The sequence below is a fragment of the Manacus vitellinus genome, unplaced genomic scaffold (assembly GCF_001715985.3).
Source record: "Manacus vitellinus isolate BGI_N305 unplaced genomic scaffold, ASM171598v3 scaffold_20_pilon, whole genome shotgun sequence".
Classification (NCBI taxonomy): domain Eukaryota; kingdom Metazoa; phylum Chordata; class Aves; order Passeriformes; family Pipridae; genus Manacus; species Manacus vitellinus.
In genome coordinates this window covers 888,346-905,470 of record NW_021939471.1, presented here as the reverse complement: position 1 = coordinate 905,470, position 17,125 = coordinate 888,346, and the positions used below count along the sequence as shown (strand labels likewise).

Sequence of the window (17,125 nt, the reverse complement as noted above, 5' to 3'; positions counted from 1 at the left end):
GTAAATAAATTATTCATTAATTGTTTTTGGAGCACAGACAGCATACCACTAGCTTCCTGCAGTGGCTGTTACTATGTTTTCTTCGTTCCCAATGAAATTTAGGTCCCTGGGTCATCTTAATCAGACTCACTTGCAAACTGCACAAGGCAAACCCAATGTACAGATGTTCTCTGCTTTAAAAACAGGAGAAGGTGGGAAGACATTGAGAAAGTGGTACGAAATCATTGTTCATCTTTCTATATTAAGGACAACCAGGCTGCTGAGAGCATGAAAAATGTTGCCTGATAAAAACTTTGAGCCTTTTAAGGAGCTGTAAATGAAAAGAAAAAGAAGAGGATAGCATGGACATGGATTAAAGCCTACCCTATGAAAACTAGTGGGAAAAGTAAAGGAGAGAAAAGTGCTTGATTTATGTTGCTGAAGAAAAAGACATGTCAATACTCAAGCAAGAACATCAGGATTTTATTACTTTAAGAAAGGCTATGGTCCACTTGCAGAGGATCCCATCCTGTCAGTATGGGGGCCACCTGCAACAAGAAAGATGTGTTTATTGTGTTTGGTAATAGCCAGCAGTGCTGCAGATGCAAGAAGATGTTTGGTCTCATAACTCATGGTGAAAGGCAGCTTAAGAAGAGGAAGGAGACAGCTTAAACAGTGAATTGCACTGATTCCAAAAGGAGCCAGGAGTTCTTTACTGGTTCAGATTACAAACCCATGTAAAAGGGAAATAGGTAGAAATGTTTATCCCTTATAATCCCATTAGGTAAATAATCTGTTCAGGAATTCAAATCCTCTGCTAAAGAAGGCCGTATAGATGTCCCTGCCAGCAGGTCACAGGGGCCCAGGGCTGCAGCTGCCTCCATCCTGTCCTTCTGTTCACTAAGGCTCTGAAAGAGCCACAGCACAGAAATAAAAGCTGTGTTCTCACTGATGCAGCAGTGTGTCCCCATGCCACCCCCTGTGCTCCAGCAAAGTGCATTTCTTTACCAGCCTTGGCACGTAAGAACTTTCTAGCACCTAACAAGCCAACCAGGACCAGCTCAGAGGAAGGCAACAAAGCAAGTGAGCACCTGGAGGAGCTGGCTGCTGAGCTCTGTGCAGGGCTCAAGGGCTCTACAGACCCTAGAGCATCATCCATTTCTGCACGTGAAACCCTTCTCCCCGAGCTGCAGGCACAGGTTCAGCTTTATTTCTGATGCTCCTCTTCCTTTGTACTGTTTTTGCTCAGCTGGTGAGGTTTTTTTCCCCAAGAATTTCCAATTAGCAAATGTCTCAGCAGTGTTTTAAGAATGGGAACCTTAGCCTGAGTGTAAAACACATACAACCCCCTTGTTAAGCAGGTGACTGCTGGGTTCAGAGGGAGACCCAGAACCCAGGGTAAGAGCCCCTGCAGAGCAGAGCCCCACAGCATGGCAGGGCAGGGGCTCTGTGAGGCAGGGACATGGCATGGGATCACCTGTAGATCTTGTCTGATCCTCATGTTTATTCCACAATCTGCCTTGCTACCCCACCCTTGCAGGAAGAATGGGCTGGAAGGGTATGTCACAGCTGCCTGCTTACCTGCCTAGGCTGGGTAGAGAGCAAGCTGCCTATGTCCAGGTCCAGTGGTGCGCCGTGGATGGGGATGGGAAGCCCCTGGGAGGCACTGGAAGCACCCCTGGGGGAGGGTAGTGGTGGTGGTGGTGCACCACAGGTGGCCTGGGACGATCTGCCTTCACTGCCAGGGGAGCAGCAAGCTGCAGGTCCTTGTTGGAGAGAGACAAAGTGTGGGTGGAGAAACCTGTGCCCCCATGGGAAGGGTCTCTGGCTGAGGAGCTGTGGTCCCACTCAACCACCAGTTCAGAAGGTCCAACAAACACTTGGCGACTTCAGATTTCCCCTGATACTCAGAGGCACTCAGATCCCACTCCCTCCAACTTATTCCATCAGTCAATGCCAGGGAAATGCAGAGTGACAGGATGGCCTGGAGAAGCGGAGGGATCAGGGGATGCATTCTTTCTTTCAGCACAAGGAAAAGTTAGCCTGAAGGTCGTGGGGTAGGAAAAGTACAGAGGAAGGTTTTGCAACACTAGCATCTCCCCTCCTCTACAAAGATCAACTTTCCTTTCTTCTTTGATAACAAATGCCACGGAGGAGAGACTGGACATTTTTCCAAAGCACTTAAGGATCCTAAGGAGCTCTATCACCTTGTTAAAAATAGTTTAGGAATTGGGCATTTAAGGATATGTTCAAATTTACCTACCCCTCATCAGGCACTGGACACATTTTGAAAAAATCCCTATAGGGCTCTACATACTAAAATATATCTAAGAATCTGTCTTTTCAGAGCTGAGTAGCAACTAATTTTCAGTGAGGCAGGAACCAGAGCAGAGAGGCTCCAGGTACCATCACAAAATCTGCGTTTCAGCTCTAATCCATTTGATACTGCCAGGTCAGCATTTACTAATAAAATAATTTGTAACAGGAATATTCATAGAATTACAGAATGGTGTGGGTCGGAAGGGACATTCAAGACCCTCTCATTCCAAGCCCCAGCCATGGGCAGGGACACCTTCCACTAGCCCAGGTTGCTCCAAGCCCTGTCCAACCTGGCCTTGAGCACTTGCAGGGATGGGACAGCCACAGCTTCTCTGTGCCAGGGCCTCATCACCCTACAGGGAAGAATTACTTCCCAATATTTAATCTATACCTATCCTCTTTCAGTTTAAAGCCATTCCCCACTGTTCTACTACTGCCTGCCCTTGCCAAAGGCCCCTCTCCAGCTTTTCCCCTGCTGTTTCCAGCTAGGGACCTGCAGCAGCAGATACTCAGTGTAAGGTGTCTTGTGTTAGTGGTTCAACCCTACAGGCCAGGTCGCTTTCAGAGCTGGACTGAATCCAGTCTGCACTTGTGAGGAAACATTCTTCCATGGGGTCCTGTCACAGTGCTCCTCACGGCAAAAAGGCTGTGCTGCCTCAGAAATAGGCTCCTGGCGCTGTGGGTTTGAAGGTGTGCACAGCTGTTAGATGTCCCAGACTCTCTGTGTGTTTTGCCCAGGCCCTGCATCCTCCCCAGGTGATCAGCCACTGCCTGGTGTGAAGGAGGATGCCCCTCAGGCCCGGGGGGTTGTTACCTGCTGCGAGTGCTGGAGCGGGGCAGAGCCGGGTCCCGTGCGCTGCGCGAACGCCGCCGGCGGCAGAGCCTTCAGCATCATGTTCTGCATCACGATCTGGTGCATCTGAGCGTTCTGCATCAGCATCATCTCCACCATATCTGGGAAGAGGTCACCCCCCAAGGAAGAAAATAAGAGCTTCATCAATGACTGACAAGCAGCAGAGGCATGACAGTGGGGAGTGCCCTCCAGCACACAGACGGGCCACTGCGAACAAGGCAAAGCAGCTGACAGGGGCACATTAAGAGTATTGGCATTATTTGCCCAGACAGTGCAAAATTAATGCCTTTGAATGAGACTGTTCATACCAGTTTTCCTCTTTCTCTTCCCTTCTACAGGAAAGCTGCTGATGAGCACCTTCTGTCTGTTCATTTCCCTGCAAGCCCACACCTCTGGTTGTGCTGAGAGGCTGGACAAGGGCTGGGGCTGTAGCCCTCCCTCACTCCTGGATGCACAGACTGTGCTCTCCATTGCTTTGGCCCCAGACCATTGCTTTCCATGTGAGAGGTTTCCTCAAATTTGCGTGACATTGCAGTGCCACCTTGAGAGTCCACTGACTCATAGAATCATAAAGGATGGAAAAGACCTTTAAGATCATCTAGTCCAGCCCTCAAACTGCCACTGCATGCACATCAGATCTCCTTACCACAGTCTCTGGGATCACAAAGGGCCTGTGCAGTGTAAATAATTCGCCTGGGGGGAGGTGAAGAGGAAGAGGGGAGAAAAAAAAAGTAGGGGAAAAAAGATCAAAGCGACTCTCCTTTTCCTTTTTACTGGTCATACAAGAAGTATTTTACATGTGGCAGCTTCAGAAGAGTCATGCATGAATTGAGACTATTTTGTTCGTGAAAATAAACTCTTATTCAAAAATCCAGATACTTAAATGAAGAATAAGCTGAGAAATGCTGTAGTTTCGTGACTGAAGATTTCTGTGTGGGTTGAAGAAAACTTTGGCTGAAGGCTGAGCCAGGAAAGTCATCCCAGGTTTTAGTTCATGTGTTATTCCACCTATGTTTAGAAACAAACCCTTTTATTGGCATTGCACTATATTTAGATCAGCACTTTCCACTATTCTGTCTTGTTTCCAAACACAGGGCATAATAAAAGCCCGAGGAGATTGAATAGCAGGTTAAGAGGGGACAGAAGAATAAAACCAGATTTTAGAAGCCTGTGTGTTAATTTTGGAATCACCTGTGCACACGTGTTTGACCTTGTTAATATTGCTCAGTGCCATGAGCTGAGCTGTTCTGCCTTCCCAAGCTCCCCTTGAGTTTGTAGCCCTTCTTTCTTTAGTTTTAGTGATAAGAGTTTGTCTGAAAGCCTCTCGGAACTGGTGCCCATCCCAGTTACGGAGTGCAATTCCCACAGCTCCGCCGGCAGCCTGCTCATGAAACAGCCCATTATTAACCAGCTTGGATGCTGTCCCGTGCCCCCTCCCACGTGCCATGGCACCTCACCTGCCCTCCCTGGGCCTGCTGATGGGAGCTGGCTGCTACACAGAGAGCACCTCACCTTCCTTAATGCTTCCAGAGTGGGGGGCTGCAAAGGGCTGGGCAGGGGGGATCTGCGTGATCACAGGGGATGGCTGAGGCAGCTGCTGGATGATGGTGGCAGGCTGAGGTGGGATCTGGAAAAAAGGAAGGGAAATGGAGAAGTTTGGGTTGGTTTTTGCCAGCTCCCTCATCTTTGGGAAGGGCTGTCATCTGCCTGGACTTCAGGAAAATTTTGGGCATTGTCTCCCATGAGATCCTCGTGGGGAAGCTGTTGAGGTTGTGGGCTGCACGAGCAGACAGTGATGTGCACTAGAACCTGATTGAATGGCCAGGTCTGGGCAATCCTGCCACTCCTTTTGCCACCTCGTCCCTAGGGTAAACCATGCACATTGTTAATTTTGGGCCTTATTTGTAAGGTGATTCCCCTTAGCTTTTGCTGAAGGTAGCAAGGGTCCCACACAAGAGCAAGAGGTGTATCTTCCCTTTTGGTGGGATGAGCAATGCCATACAGCTCCCAAATGGTTGTTTTCTCAGACTGGCATAGTGCTAGTGATGTTTCCTAGGAGACAGTCCTTACTGTCTGCTGGATAATCCTTGGTGGCTCCACTTGGGGAGCTGGAAAAGGGATCTGGTAGACTTGTGGGGGGACAGCTCTGTGATTATGACAATGTCCTCCAGCTGGTGCAGGTGGCTGTGAAAGCTCTTCCAGAAGGTGCTGCTCCTGCAAAATCAAGTCTCTTCTTAAAGAAAACCTGGTCACAGAAAGGCAGACTGTGTTGCTGTGCTCTCTGGACTAAATGGGATCACCCCCTGGGAACCTGCAGCAGGGCAGAGCCAGTACCTGCGTAAGCATAAGGGAAGTTTTCCTTCCCACATATCATGAAGCACAAGCAAAAAAAGAATGGGGGAAAAAAAAAAGTGCAGAGCGAGAAGCCAAAAGTCTGGGAAAACATTTCATTAATGGTTGGTACCCCCCACAAACTAGGAATGAGTAACAGTTACTATTGTCCCTACTTCGGCTGCATTAAAAATCCCTTCTTTGTATTTTGGCACTACCCCAGAAAGCTTATGACACAGCAGTTCAGGACAAACAGAATCAAGTCAACAACTACCTGAAGCAGGTGCAAGCTTCCTTAGCTGTAGTGAGGGAAGCCAAAGTGCTCCCCAGGCCCCCTCCCTGATTAGCTGTCCCAGCCTCCATATTCCAAAGCAGCAAAGCACTCACAGTGCCCAGCCCAAGAACCAAAGGATAGGAAAACACTGAATCCACATCAGCAGTGGATGTGCAGGTAAATGGGCCCTTTCTGTTGCTTCTGGCCACAGAGAGGGCTTTTACCCTGAGCTCCTGCAGCAGATCTTTCCTTCGCCTCAGGGCACTTTGGAGCATGTCCTCAGGTCTGTTCCCTGAAGGAGGAAAAGTCCATTATCTTCTCAAAGGATCACAAGTACAGAGCTATTACAGCACCTACATTATGAGATTAATTTGGAAAATGCGTTATAAGATAGCTTGGCTTCTTCCACAAAAAGCTTTTGGCTGCTTTTCCTGGGAAATGCATGTATGGATAACGACTTTGTGACATGTGCAGTCACAGCTGTTCCACAGCTCTACAAAGGCAATGCACCCTCTCTGAAATGAAACTCTTTAGGTGGCTCTCTAAAGCCCCCTTTTAACCTCCTGGCTTAGGAACTCATTTCAGCCTGAAAGTTTCTAGACGTACTCTGTATATGCAGAGGATGACTGACTGTTGTGACACATCAAAACAAACTCAGTTTTGAATGTCAACTTTGCTTTCTCTTTTTTTGCTCTGAATCAACTTCCTCTTCAGTTCTCCCCACATGTAGTTGATTCAGAACTTGCTTGAAATGAAAATAAGGAAGAATGTTTTCAGATACATTGGAGACATGCCTGGCATCTGCTCTGGAAAGCATCACTTCAGATTTTGAAACTCTAAGTTGTTATACGGATTTTTGATTTTTGGCCATAGCATTGGAAGTTTCCCAACTATTTGTCCATGAGCTCAATGAATGGGAGCCCAGGTTACAATCTAGAAGTATCATTGAGCTTTTACTGAGAGCCTTTAACCTGTAAGTAATATAATTATAAACAGTGCCTGTGTACTGGAATGGGATGATCGACTGAGGAACTCCTCCCTGAGAACATCACTAAGCTCTTTCTAAATTATGTCCATAATTAGAACAAATGCTTCTCTTACTTGCAGCTGGGAGAGATGACTCCATCTTTTCCAGGTTCTCCTGTTCATTTTTTAGTCTCTGTTGGTAGAACCATAACAAGAACTGGTTATGAGTCAGGCAGCAAAGCTCGCAGGAATTTCTCGCCCTACCTTATGACATAGGTTGGGATGGAGGAAATAAAGCAGAACTGGAGACAAATGCTGGTCCTCACTACAAATCTAGTTACAATAACAGAAATGTCATGCTTCCGACCGTCCAGGACATTCCAGACCTGAAAATTAATAATGTGGTGAATCAGGAGATTTATACATAATTTATGTTGTAGGGAAGAGAGCTGGATTGTATGAAGAACTTGATAATGCCAGGTTTGGGATATTTGGTACACTAATAGGCCTAAATGACCCTGTTCAGCTCTACCTGCCACTCGTGCCCCTTTAATCTCAGCTCTAGGTCTTCAGTTCATACCTGAATTATACTGGATGAGCATTAATCTGCAGTTCAGCCCCAGCCATGCTGTGACTGGCCACGGATTCTTTTAACCTTGATCCCAACCTTCAGTCACTTCCAAAGGTGGCAATGGACCTGCCTCACCACCGTGAGCTTGCCTGATGGATCTGGAATCTTGGTTGAACCTGGCCACCATCTCTGGCTCTGCCTCCAGCTAGGCCCCTGCTCTGCTGATGTGTTATTATGCTGAACTCCCTGCTCCTTAGAGAGCAGCTGGCCCTTGTTGCTCCCCAATGCTCAGAAATTAGAGACCTTTCACTTGCACACAGGCTCCCTCCGTGGTTCTGCACGGCTGCACACTGCTGAAAGCTTTGCCTTCCAATGGCTGCTGCATCTAAGAAAAAAGGCTCTGCTGTGGAGACAGGTTAGACACCACTTGCAGCAGCCACGCCTCCAGATAAATTGCCTGGTCAGGTGGTTAGAGCATGGTGCTGGTAACACCAAGGCTTTGGGTTTGATCCCTGCACAGGCCATTCACTTCAGAGCTGGACTCGATGATCCTTGTGGGTCCCTTCCAACTCAGAATACTCTGCTCTCAGATAAACAACTTAAGTGGCTTCTGGAGGATATTGAAGCAGAAGATCCACACCAGTGGATGTCGGATGTGCTGAGGGTGGAGGAACAGAGCAGCGTGGAGAACACAAGCAAGGGGAGCTGGGATTCTGTGCAGCACCTCATATGCTGCCAGCCCATGTTTCACCAGGCAACATATCTGATGTGACAGCAGACATGAAGTTGCCTTAAAACAACCCGAGGTCCTCTTTATCCAAAATTTACTCCTAAACTTTGCCTGTCACAACTCGAACTGGTTTTCAGCTGATGACATCTCCCATAAGATCAAAGTCTATTTAATTTACCTTAGGTCCATGTAAGCTTGTACAATGCTATTTAAGAAAGCGACAGTAGCTATAGCACCGCTGCACATTGGTCTGCCTCTTCTTGCATGAAGAAAGACGTTCTCAGTTGGCTACCCCCATTGTGCCTCAGTAGAGGTATAATATTTTAAAATACAATGTTACTGCTTAAACAGGCAAGAGCAAAAAGCAGAGCAAAGGTGACTGCTGCGGAATTATTCCCTTACCTTTTCTAGGAGTTTGAGTTTCAGTCGTGTCAGGTGGTCCACCACTGAAGGATCTGCCATCATAGTAGTCTCCTGGAAGAGCAGGCAGGCAAAACCAGGTTAAAAAGCTAAACGAAGGCAGGTAGGCTTTCAGTGGTCATTCTTTCCCCTCTTCACAGGAGAATAATCCCATTATTAAATACATTAATACGAGACTGGGAGAACCCGCGAGAAGAAGGGAAAAGCTGCAGTTTCACTCCAAGGTAAGGACGAGCACAGGTGGTCACCACAACCTCACAGGCACAGCTTTCCCTGCCATTTCCCTCAATACAATTTTGTGCTGCAGGTCGTGATGCCTCCCCCGCAGGAGGAAAACTGAGGCTGAGTATTTATTTGCCCGTTCTTGATGGTTGCTAGCCTTCCCCCGGCCGTGTTACTAAGCCTGGCCTCCGTGTTGCTAGAGCCTTTTAAGTAGCTCAGAGTTTTGTGCCTGTAACCTGGTTGCTAAGTTTGCAGTGTTGATACATAACATAAACAATTTTATCTCCAGGCGTAGAAGCTTGTGTACCTTCAGTAAAGCAAATGCCCAGCACATTAATGGACAAGAAAAAAAAGAGATAAAAGCCAGTGGTTCCTTAACAGAAGCCTAATGGAAGGGGTCAGGTTATCATTTTGCTTATTGACACCTGTTTATCCCACTGTAAGGGGTCTGCACACTTTTGGCATAACCCTTCACATGAGTTTTCATCGTCACATCGTAAGTAAAAACTCTGAAAATGAGGGAGCATAGCTGGAACTCCTCCCTGGCTAAGTTCAACAGTAAAGAGGCTGCGGTGTAACATCCTTTTGCTTACCATCCCCTAAGCAACCTGTAGAGTGGCTCCCCCTACCAGCATAAAACAGGGTAACATTTGTCAGTGACATCCATAAAACGAGCGTCGAGGCGTAAGAAACCGAGTAGCAGACACTCATTCTCAGAATCATATTTTAAGCCCATTTCTGCTCCTAGGAGAGCAAAGTTACACCACCTTTCTCACTTGAAGGCCACAGCAAAACTGCAGCTGAGCCACTGCCGGCAGCTGGAGCAGCTGAGAGATGCTTCCAAGCTGTGTGGGAGCAGTATAGACCAGCTCCTCCAGCTGCGACCCCCACAGCATGTGTGCCATCTGTCCTTAAAAAATACCCAGGCTAGGAGTCCCTGGAGAGGTCAGAGAAACTTCATTATTAGGCGAAAAAGCCCCTTTTTGATTGCTAGAGAATATTGAGCTGATGCTTTGCCATCAGCTGGTTTAATACAGTGCCCCCTGAAAGTTAAATTTCTAGAGCCTTCATTGCAGTATGGATAGAGGGTTACAAGAAAGGTTGAAAAAAAGACCCAGGTATAAATATTCCATTAAAAATACAGCACCAGTGTTAAAAAACTGAGTTGACTAAAGGGGAAAGGAAGAGAGAGAAACTTCTTCCCAATGTGACAGGTATCCCGGAGGAGATCCAACACTAGGTAAAAAAAAAAAAAAATGCTTTCCAGTAAATCTGCTAAATGGATTTCTCTTTTCCCCACTTATGGATGCCTTGGTCACAGTGTGATCCCTGCTCTAGGGACAGCTTACAACCTGCTAATTAATGACTTGCCAGGAATGTGCCAGCCAGGCACAGGATCTTGCTGAAAGGGATCTGTAGCAACACTGAATCCCAAATAAGGGATCACACTTGAGCATGAATATGCAGAAGAGCAAAATCAGACAAATTTAATTCTACCAGGGAGTAACAGCAGGGCTACATGCACCTCACAGGAGACAATTATTCTGCTCTATTTAGCAGTGCTGAAGTCAGAGTTTGGACACTGTGCCTAATTTTAGACATGGTGGCTTTAGAGGGAAAGGAAGTGCAGAAAAAAAATTTAAAATGGTGCATTTACAAAATGTAGGTTCTGAGGAAGACTTGTAAGAACTGGCTTTATTTAATTAGTAAGTGGATAGTGAGAAGAGGACAGGCCAGCAATCTTTAAATAAATGAGAGGATACAATCAAAAACAAGATGTATGGGGGTTCTGTTTGGAAAAGGCTGGGCATTTGGCTTAATGAGAAAGAGGAAAACCTGATAAAAACATGAAAAAAAAAAATCTCAATTAACCAGTAAGAAAAATGATGGAGCAGCTATGAAAGAAAAAAAAATTCACAGAAGTTGTTTACAAACAATCTGAAACAATGAAAAACAAATGCTTTGAACTTTTTAGAACCATTAGATACTCCTCAGATACAAGAGTGGATTAGATAACCTGGTGAGGTCCATACCAGTATTACACTTCTCTGATGTCTTTTATTGATTTTGATACTTTATACCCTTAATTTTAATTACTAGGAGTTCTAAAAGACAATATTAAAAGAATATTTTATTAAAACAAACTGACACACCTGGCAATGTCCAGAGACAATAAACTTCCATGCTTTGGTTCCCTAGAGAGCAGACTCTACCACTTCAGTCTTAGAAGACTGTATTAAAGGAGTTAAAAGAATAAAAAAAACCCCACAAATCACCAGAAGGACATATAATTTCCTTCCAGTCGATTGTCTCCTTCTGTCAATTGTAATGTTGCAAATTAACACTTGAGTCAACTGAATTAGATCAGCACTGGAAATCCTGACATTTCAGCAAGCAGCCAGAGATATAAGAAAATATAATGCATCGGTTGTTTATTAAAACAAACAAACAAACAAACAAAATTGTCAACAAACCAAAACTTATCAAGCCCAAACAAACTTGATGGTGGTGGAGCACCTCTCCTACGGGGAGAGTCTGAGAGAATTGGGATTTTTCAGCCTGGAGAAGAGAAGGCTTTGGGGTGTCCTAATTGTGGCCTTCCAGTGCCTGAAGGGAGCTGCCAAGAAAGATGGAGAGAGACTTTGGACAAGGGCTTGGAGTGACAGTACAAGGGGCAATGGAGTCAAACTAAAAGAGAGTAGGTTTAGATTAGATGTTAGAGAAAAGTTCTTCCCTGTGAGGGTGGGGAGGCCCTGCACAGGTTTCCCAGAGAAGCTGTGGCTGCCCCATCCCTGGAAGTGTCCAAGGCCAGGTTGGATGAAGCTCTGAGCAACCTGGGATAGTGGAAGGTGTCCCTGCCCATGGCAGGGAGTTGGAACAAGTTGATCTCCAAGGTCCCTTCCAACCCACACCATTCTGTGATTCCATGAAACATGAAGTATTCATTTTTAACTGGAGCAAGAAGTCAAAGCAGCAATTAATTTTAAATCAATTGTTTTTAAATGACATCTTATTTAGCAAGTTTGCCATTATAAATGGTGTGATATTTTATCTTTTTCTTTTAAGAAACTTCTTAGTTCTAGGTTTAAGCTTCCTTTCACTTCTCAGTGTTCTGGTTTAAAACCATCTATAAATTAAGCTCCAAGCAGCTGCTTCCCTTCCCTCCACCCTCTCCAGTGAGAAAGGGACAAAGAGATGGAGTAAGGCCAACATATACTGTCCACCAGCAACCTCTGCAGTGGGTTAAAACTTAATCTTCACTTTGCTCTGGATGCAGATGAGCTTTCTGATCACTAGAGAAAGCCTTGCTGTCCCAGCCTTGCTCAGCTTTCTCTCTGGAGCACACTGCTCTGGCTTTTTGGTGTCTGTAATGTGGGAGACCAGGAAATTGCTCCAAAATGGTTTATTGTGAGAACAGGAATACGTCCATGTTTCTTCCCACATACTTCTTGCATGGTGGTCGACACAGGCTGGGCAGCAATAGTCCACAGGAGCAAGCTAAGTCCAGTTCAGGACCTGCACAATGTAATGTCTGAATCTGGGGCAAAAGTCTACACTTCTATGACCCTTCAGAAGAACCCAACTTAAGGGCCAAATGCACAGAAAGGATCAGGGATAGAAAAGGGGGTGCTAGTTCATAAAGATGCACAGATGTCAGTGTTTCTTAGGAAGAAAAACCCAGTGTATTGCGGGTTACCTCCGAGCTGAGCCAAGTAACAAATTTGATTAAAGGCTGTATTTTCCAGTGCGATTTTAATGTCTTCAAAAGACAAAGAAGCCACCACTTTTGTAGGTGACTCTAAGGTTAATAATACTCAACATTAAGAAAAGAGCACCTCATTTCTCCCTTGTTATCCCACAATTATCTCCAGAAGTCACTGTTGCTGCATCTGTGCCCCTGGATGCAGGGACTCTGCGTTTCCTTACGGCTCAAGGAAAATAAAGCAGTGAGACCTTGTAAAACATGAAATATATCTATAAAAGGTGGTCTAGGCCTGCTGTAAAGGGCAACATTTCCACACAGGAGTTTATAATTGAGCTGGATGCTGACACTGGGGTTTAGAGACGTAACAAGAACTAATAGTTTTTGCAGCAGAATGTACCATAGAAAATGACTGTGCCTCAATTTAAAGACATCAGCCAACTAAGGTGAGGAAACAATGAAGGAAGGAGCTGAAGCAGCCGAGCAGGCAACGCCTGGTTGATGTATAACCAGTAATGCTATCTTAAAGAAATTCATAAGGTGGTCACTCAGAGCTTTGGGGCCTCCATACAGAGATGACCACCAGAGACCCTCAGAGACCTTATAAGGATATGGATATATGCTAGCAAGTGTTTGGAAACGTCAGGAATATGCATCAGGAATGCGGGGAACAAAAATGAACAATTGTGTAACGCAGACATATCAGCTGGAACTGAGATGTCACGGGGTGCATTTTAGCCAGCTGCTTCCTGGGGGCACCTGACACGCCAAAATCATTCCAGCGTGCTGGAATAAAAGAGCACCTGGCTTCTAAAACTCACAGATTGAGTGCCGATTTTAGGCAGGTCATTCCCCTTTGCCAACACCTCCGTCTCCAACAGGGCCGCCGGCACTGGCCACTGGTAGGGCATAGATGTAGCCTAAAACCTGTATTATGTAATTTTACTAGCGCCTTTGTACCGGTTTTCTAAAATGCTCGATAGATGGGAATTTTAACGACGTAAAGGGTTTCTCTTATCTGTGAACTGGACTGAGAAAGAGACTGTAACATCTGACAAAACCAGTCAAAGCTACTCAGAAGCCTTGGAGCCGCTGCAGAAGGCGTGATGCTGTGCCAAAGGAGACGAGGAGGAGGAAGAAGAGAAGATGAGGTCTCGTTGAGACCCCCGACTCAAACTGGGGAGGTGTGGCGAGGGCGGTACTGTGGGAGGCACGGTTTCGGAAGTGGGCGTAACAGCATTAGGTAATGCTTTGAATTGTTAATTAGGTAACCAAATAAAAGCAAGAGGCTTTTGTACCTCAGGCACGCACGCTTTGGGAAATACCCCTGCGCATCACGGCCGCCGTAGTAAAGAGAGTGCTTTTCGCTTTCTTTCTGAAAGAGTCCTAGGGTGTTGTTTTCCGGCCCCGCAGACGGAAGGGCGCGGCTCCCACCGGCGCCCTCAGCGGCTGCAGCGGCGGCTCCCGGGCGGGCACGGGGAGCGGGAAAGGGCGGGGAGCACCGCCCCGCGCGCCATTGGCCGCCTCCCGCCGTGGCGGGGCCGCTGGCGGCCCGTTTTGAAACGCGAGGGGGCTCCCATTGGCGGCCCCGCGGGGGCGGGGAGTGGGCGGGGCCGGGGCGCGCCCAGCCCGCCGGCCTATCCAGACGACATTTAGGCGCAGGTGGCGGACCAGGCGGAAGAACCTCTCGCCATTGCGTCACCCACCCTGGTACTACGCGCTGTGGCCAATCCGTGGGGAGCCCCGCTTAGCGGGCGGTCCTGCGCGCGGCCCCGGCGGCCATGACCCGCGTCCTCGGTCCCCGCCGCGGTGACGGCCGCGGGGGGCGCGGGCCGGCGCCGCACCGGCCTCCGAATGAGCGGCGGAGAGACGCGGCGGCGCAACTGGAGGCCAGGGCAAGGCGAGGGGGGAGATGCCCGGCTGCGGGGCTGCAAGGCCGGGTTGCGGTATCCGCGCCAGCCCCCGCGCTCTGCGTGCGGGGTCCGTGCGGGGTCCCGGCAGCGGCAGGCCGAGCGGCTGTGCCGGGAGTCTGGGGGGACTCACTTGGGCAGCGCGGCTCTGCAGGGAAAAGCGTGCCCGGCAGGCTGCCCGGGGGGCTCCCATCCTGCCGCTCGGACACCGTCCCAGGTGAGCCCGGAGCAGCTGACAGCAGTGCGTGTGCCTTCCCCCGCGTCCTGCTTTGCTTTGCTTGGGTGTTAGCTTTTAATTCCCAGCTCTCCCGATTTTATCTGGGATTCGGGTATTTGGGGGAGTACTGCGTTTCCAGGTGAGGATCCCAAAGAGCAGACGCTGTGTGTCTTAGTATTTATTATTGCAGCTACAACTTCCTGAGGAGGGGCAGCACCGTCTCTGCTCTGTGGGGACCAGGGACAGGACCCCAGGGAAAGGCCTGAAGTTGTGCCAGGGCAGGATCAGGTTGGATCTCAGGGAAAGGTTCTTCCCCGAGAGGGTGGCTGGGCACTGACCAGGCTCCCCAGGGCAGTGAGCACAGCCCCAAGGCTGCCAGCGCTCCAGGAGTGTTTGGATGATCCTCTGGGGCACAGGGGGTGACTCTTGGGGATGGTCCTGTGCAGGGCTAAGAGTTAGACTCCATGATCCTTGTGGGTCCTTTCTAACTCAGCTGATGTATAAAGATAACATTCTCTTAGTAATTACTGTCTGCAGCCATGTGGTTAACGCTTGATGTGTGTTAACCCCCTTAGATAAAAGAAATTCTGCTTTGTTTTGGTATCAGTGTTCAATAAGCTGGTTAGAAATGCCTGGTTACTTTTCTTTTAATTCAGCATTTCTGCTGGGTTTTGAGCTGTTTCTGTCACATTTCCCTTCTGGCTATCTCTTGCCAGTCTGTGGCTACAGCCACAGGTTGAAAAGTTACCTTAGTGTGCTAAGACCCATGTTAACATTTCTGTTAACATAAGTTAACTCTCAGTGCAGAATCTGTTTGTAGTGAGAAAAAATGTGATAGACTTGGCTTGAATAAGTTACCAGTTCCCACCTGTTGCACAGCTGTTGTTTGCCCTTGAAAAGAAAAAAAGCACGGACTTGCATTATGTTTCAGGTTACACGTGCATAGCCAGTGTTGCATTTACTGGTTTTTTTTGCACTATGTGTTAAATCTCTCTCATCTTCCCATTTAAAAAAAAAAAAAGCATTATTAGCAGCCCCATCAATGTTGTTGCTGCACGGTGTCACATACCTGGTATGCTGAGAGGAGAGGAAAGGGTTTAGAAAGGCAGATGGAGTTGTAGTGTTTCCTCTGCTTCTTAAAATGTCACAGAGATCTGTCCCTTGGCTGGCAGGCTGTGGGCACCAGGAAGTTTTCAAAAAACACCGGGATGGATGAATGAATGGAAGCAGTATCCGTTGGGGCTTAGTAAACACAAAGTAGTGTGTTAAGGTTTGTAAGGCAAGCACGTGAGATGCACGTTCCTTACTATGCTCATACCAAATATCTGCCATGTGTGGCTGTGTGCTTGCCCTGCTGTTGTATCTTTACTTATATATCTGAAGTTGTAGAGCTGACTTATGGAACAGGTGCATATTGGGCTAATTACTGGAATAAATGCCCCTCAGTGTAGCCCGTGGTGTGTTCTTAATCCCACGGTAGGATGTGGCCATGCTGCTGGAGAAGGTGGGCTGCAGGACTGTAACTTCCTTCAGGAACTTTGGGTAGCTCATGTTTAAAGGCCCTTGTGTAATAGAGCCATAAGGAAACGTTTCTCCCGTTTTGTTCTTTTGTTTTTCTTTTTTCCCGTTTTCTTTGTGCTGTCCTCCTCTCGAATGCAAGTGCAGTTTTGAAAGGGAGGCAGGACCATGAACAGGTACAGGTTTTCCTTCCTGTGGTGCAGCTTAGAGCAGCTTAAGGTGATCCCATCTGCGGTCTGACACGGAAGTGTTCAGTGTTCATCAGATCAGCTCCCTGAATCATCTCACCTCATCACTGCACAGGTAACAGGGGGACAGCAGGGGACAGGAGTGAGGCTGGTTGGGTAGCCTGTGCAGTGATGGTAACTGCAGTCTGATACTGCTTCAGTGGGGAGGTGTGAACTGCTGTGGGGCTTTTTGCTTACCTCCTCCCTCCCCCCCATTATTTTATTATTGACATCCTTAGATTTTAGTCTGCTAAGCAATGACTTGGGAAAGAAATATAATGTAAATGTTTTAATTTTAAAATCAGTACTTGCATTTGAGTTATCACATAATAACAACAACTGTTTTATTAGTTGGAAATTGTAATGATTTGACAGCTAAGTGCTGACTGTATCAGGTACTTTGGATTCCTGTTTTTAATAAATACAGTAGTAAATAATAAATGCAATACTGATAGCCAAGGTGTAATAATGGAGAAACAGAACAAACCCCAAGTATTCAGTGCTTCTTTTTTCTCCTTGTTTTTTATTAGCTAGTCATGCCAGCCCCCTGTGTCTTTAGTTACAGAGCTCTGTGTGCCATACCCAGATGTGAGTAGCTTTTGCTCTTCCTGTATTTTACATGTTAGGAGACGAAAAAGGAGTTCAGGTTTTCCAGGAAGTTCTCCCACTTCATCATTTTGAGGAAGCTCTAGAAAACGCTTCTGGGTTTTGTCTGAGGGCACTTGTTGCTTATGTTTGCTGTAGCCAAGAGCTGTATCCAAGAGGTTTATTTGGGCAACCTGTTTCTGTTTGGTTGCGATGTGGTTTTCTGTTCAGTTCAATTTTCTGTGGGTGTTGGTTTTGGTACTAATTTCTGAAGCACATAAAGCAGCAGGTCAACTTCTA

General features: G+C 47.1%; 1 protein-coding gene across 1 annotated transcript; it reads right to left on the bottom strand.

The window, feature by feature from the left end:
* Positions 1-1,643: 1,643 nt before the first annotated feature.
* CUNH21orf58 (chromosome unknown C21orf58 homolog) lies at positions 1,644-13,745 on the bottom strand (the record flags this gene model as incomplete). Its single annotated transcript, XM_018071564.1, has 8 exons — positions 13,694-13,745; positions 8,426-8,497; positions 6,858-6,915; positions 5,981-6,048; positions 5,222-5,365; positions 4,664-4,778; positions 3,113-3,252; positions 1,644-1,745 (listed from the first exon to the last, which is right to left on the bottom strand). Coding segments are annotated over exons 2-8 (690 nt in total), but the record flags the coding sequence as incomplete, so codon positions are not given.
* Between the last annotated feature and the right edge of the window lie 3,380 nt (positions 13,746-17,125).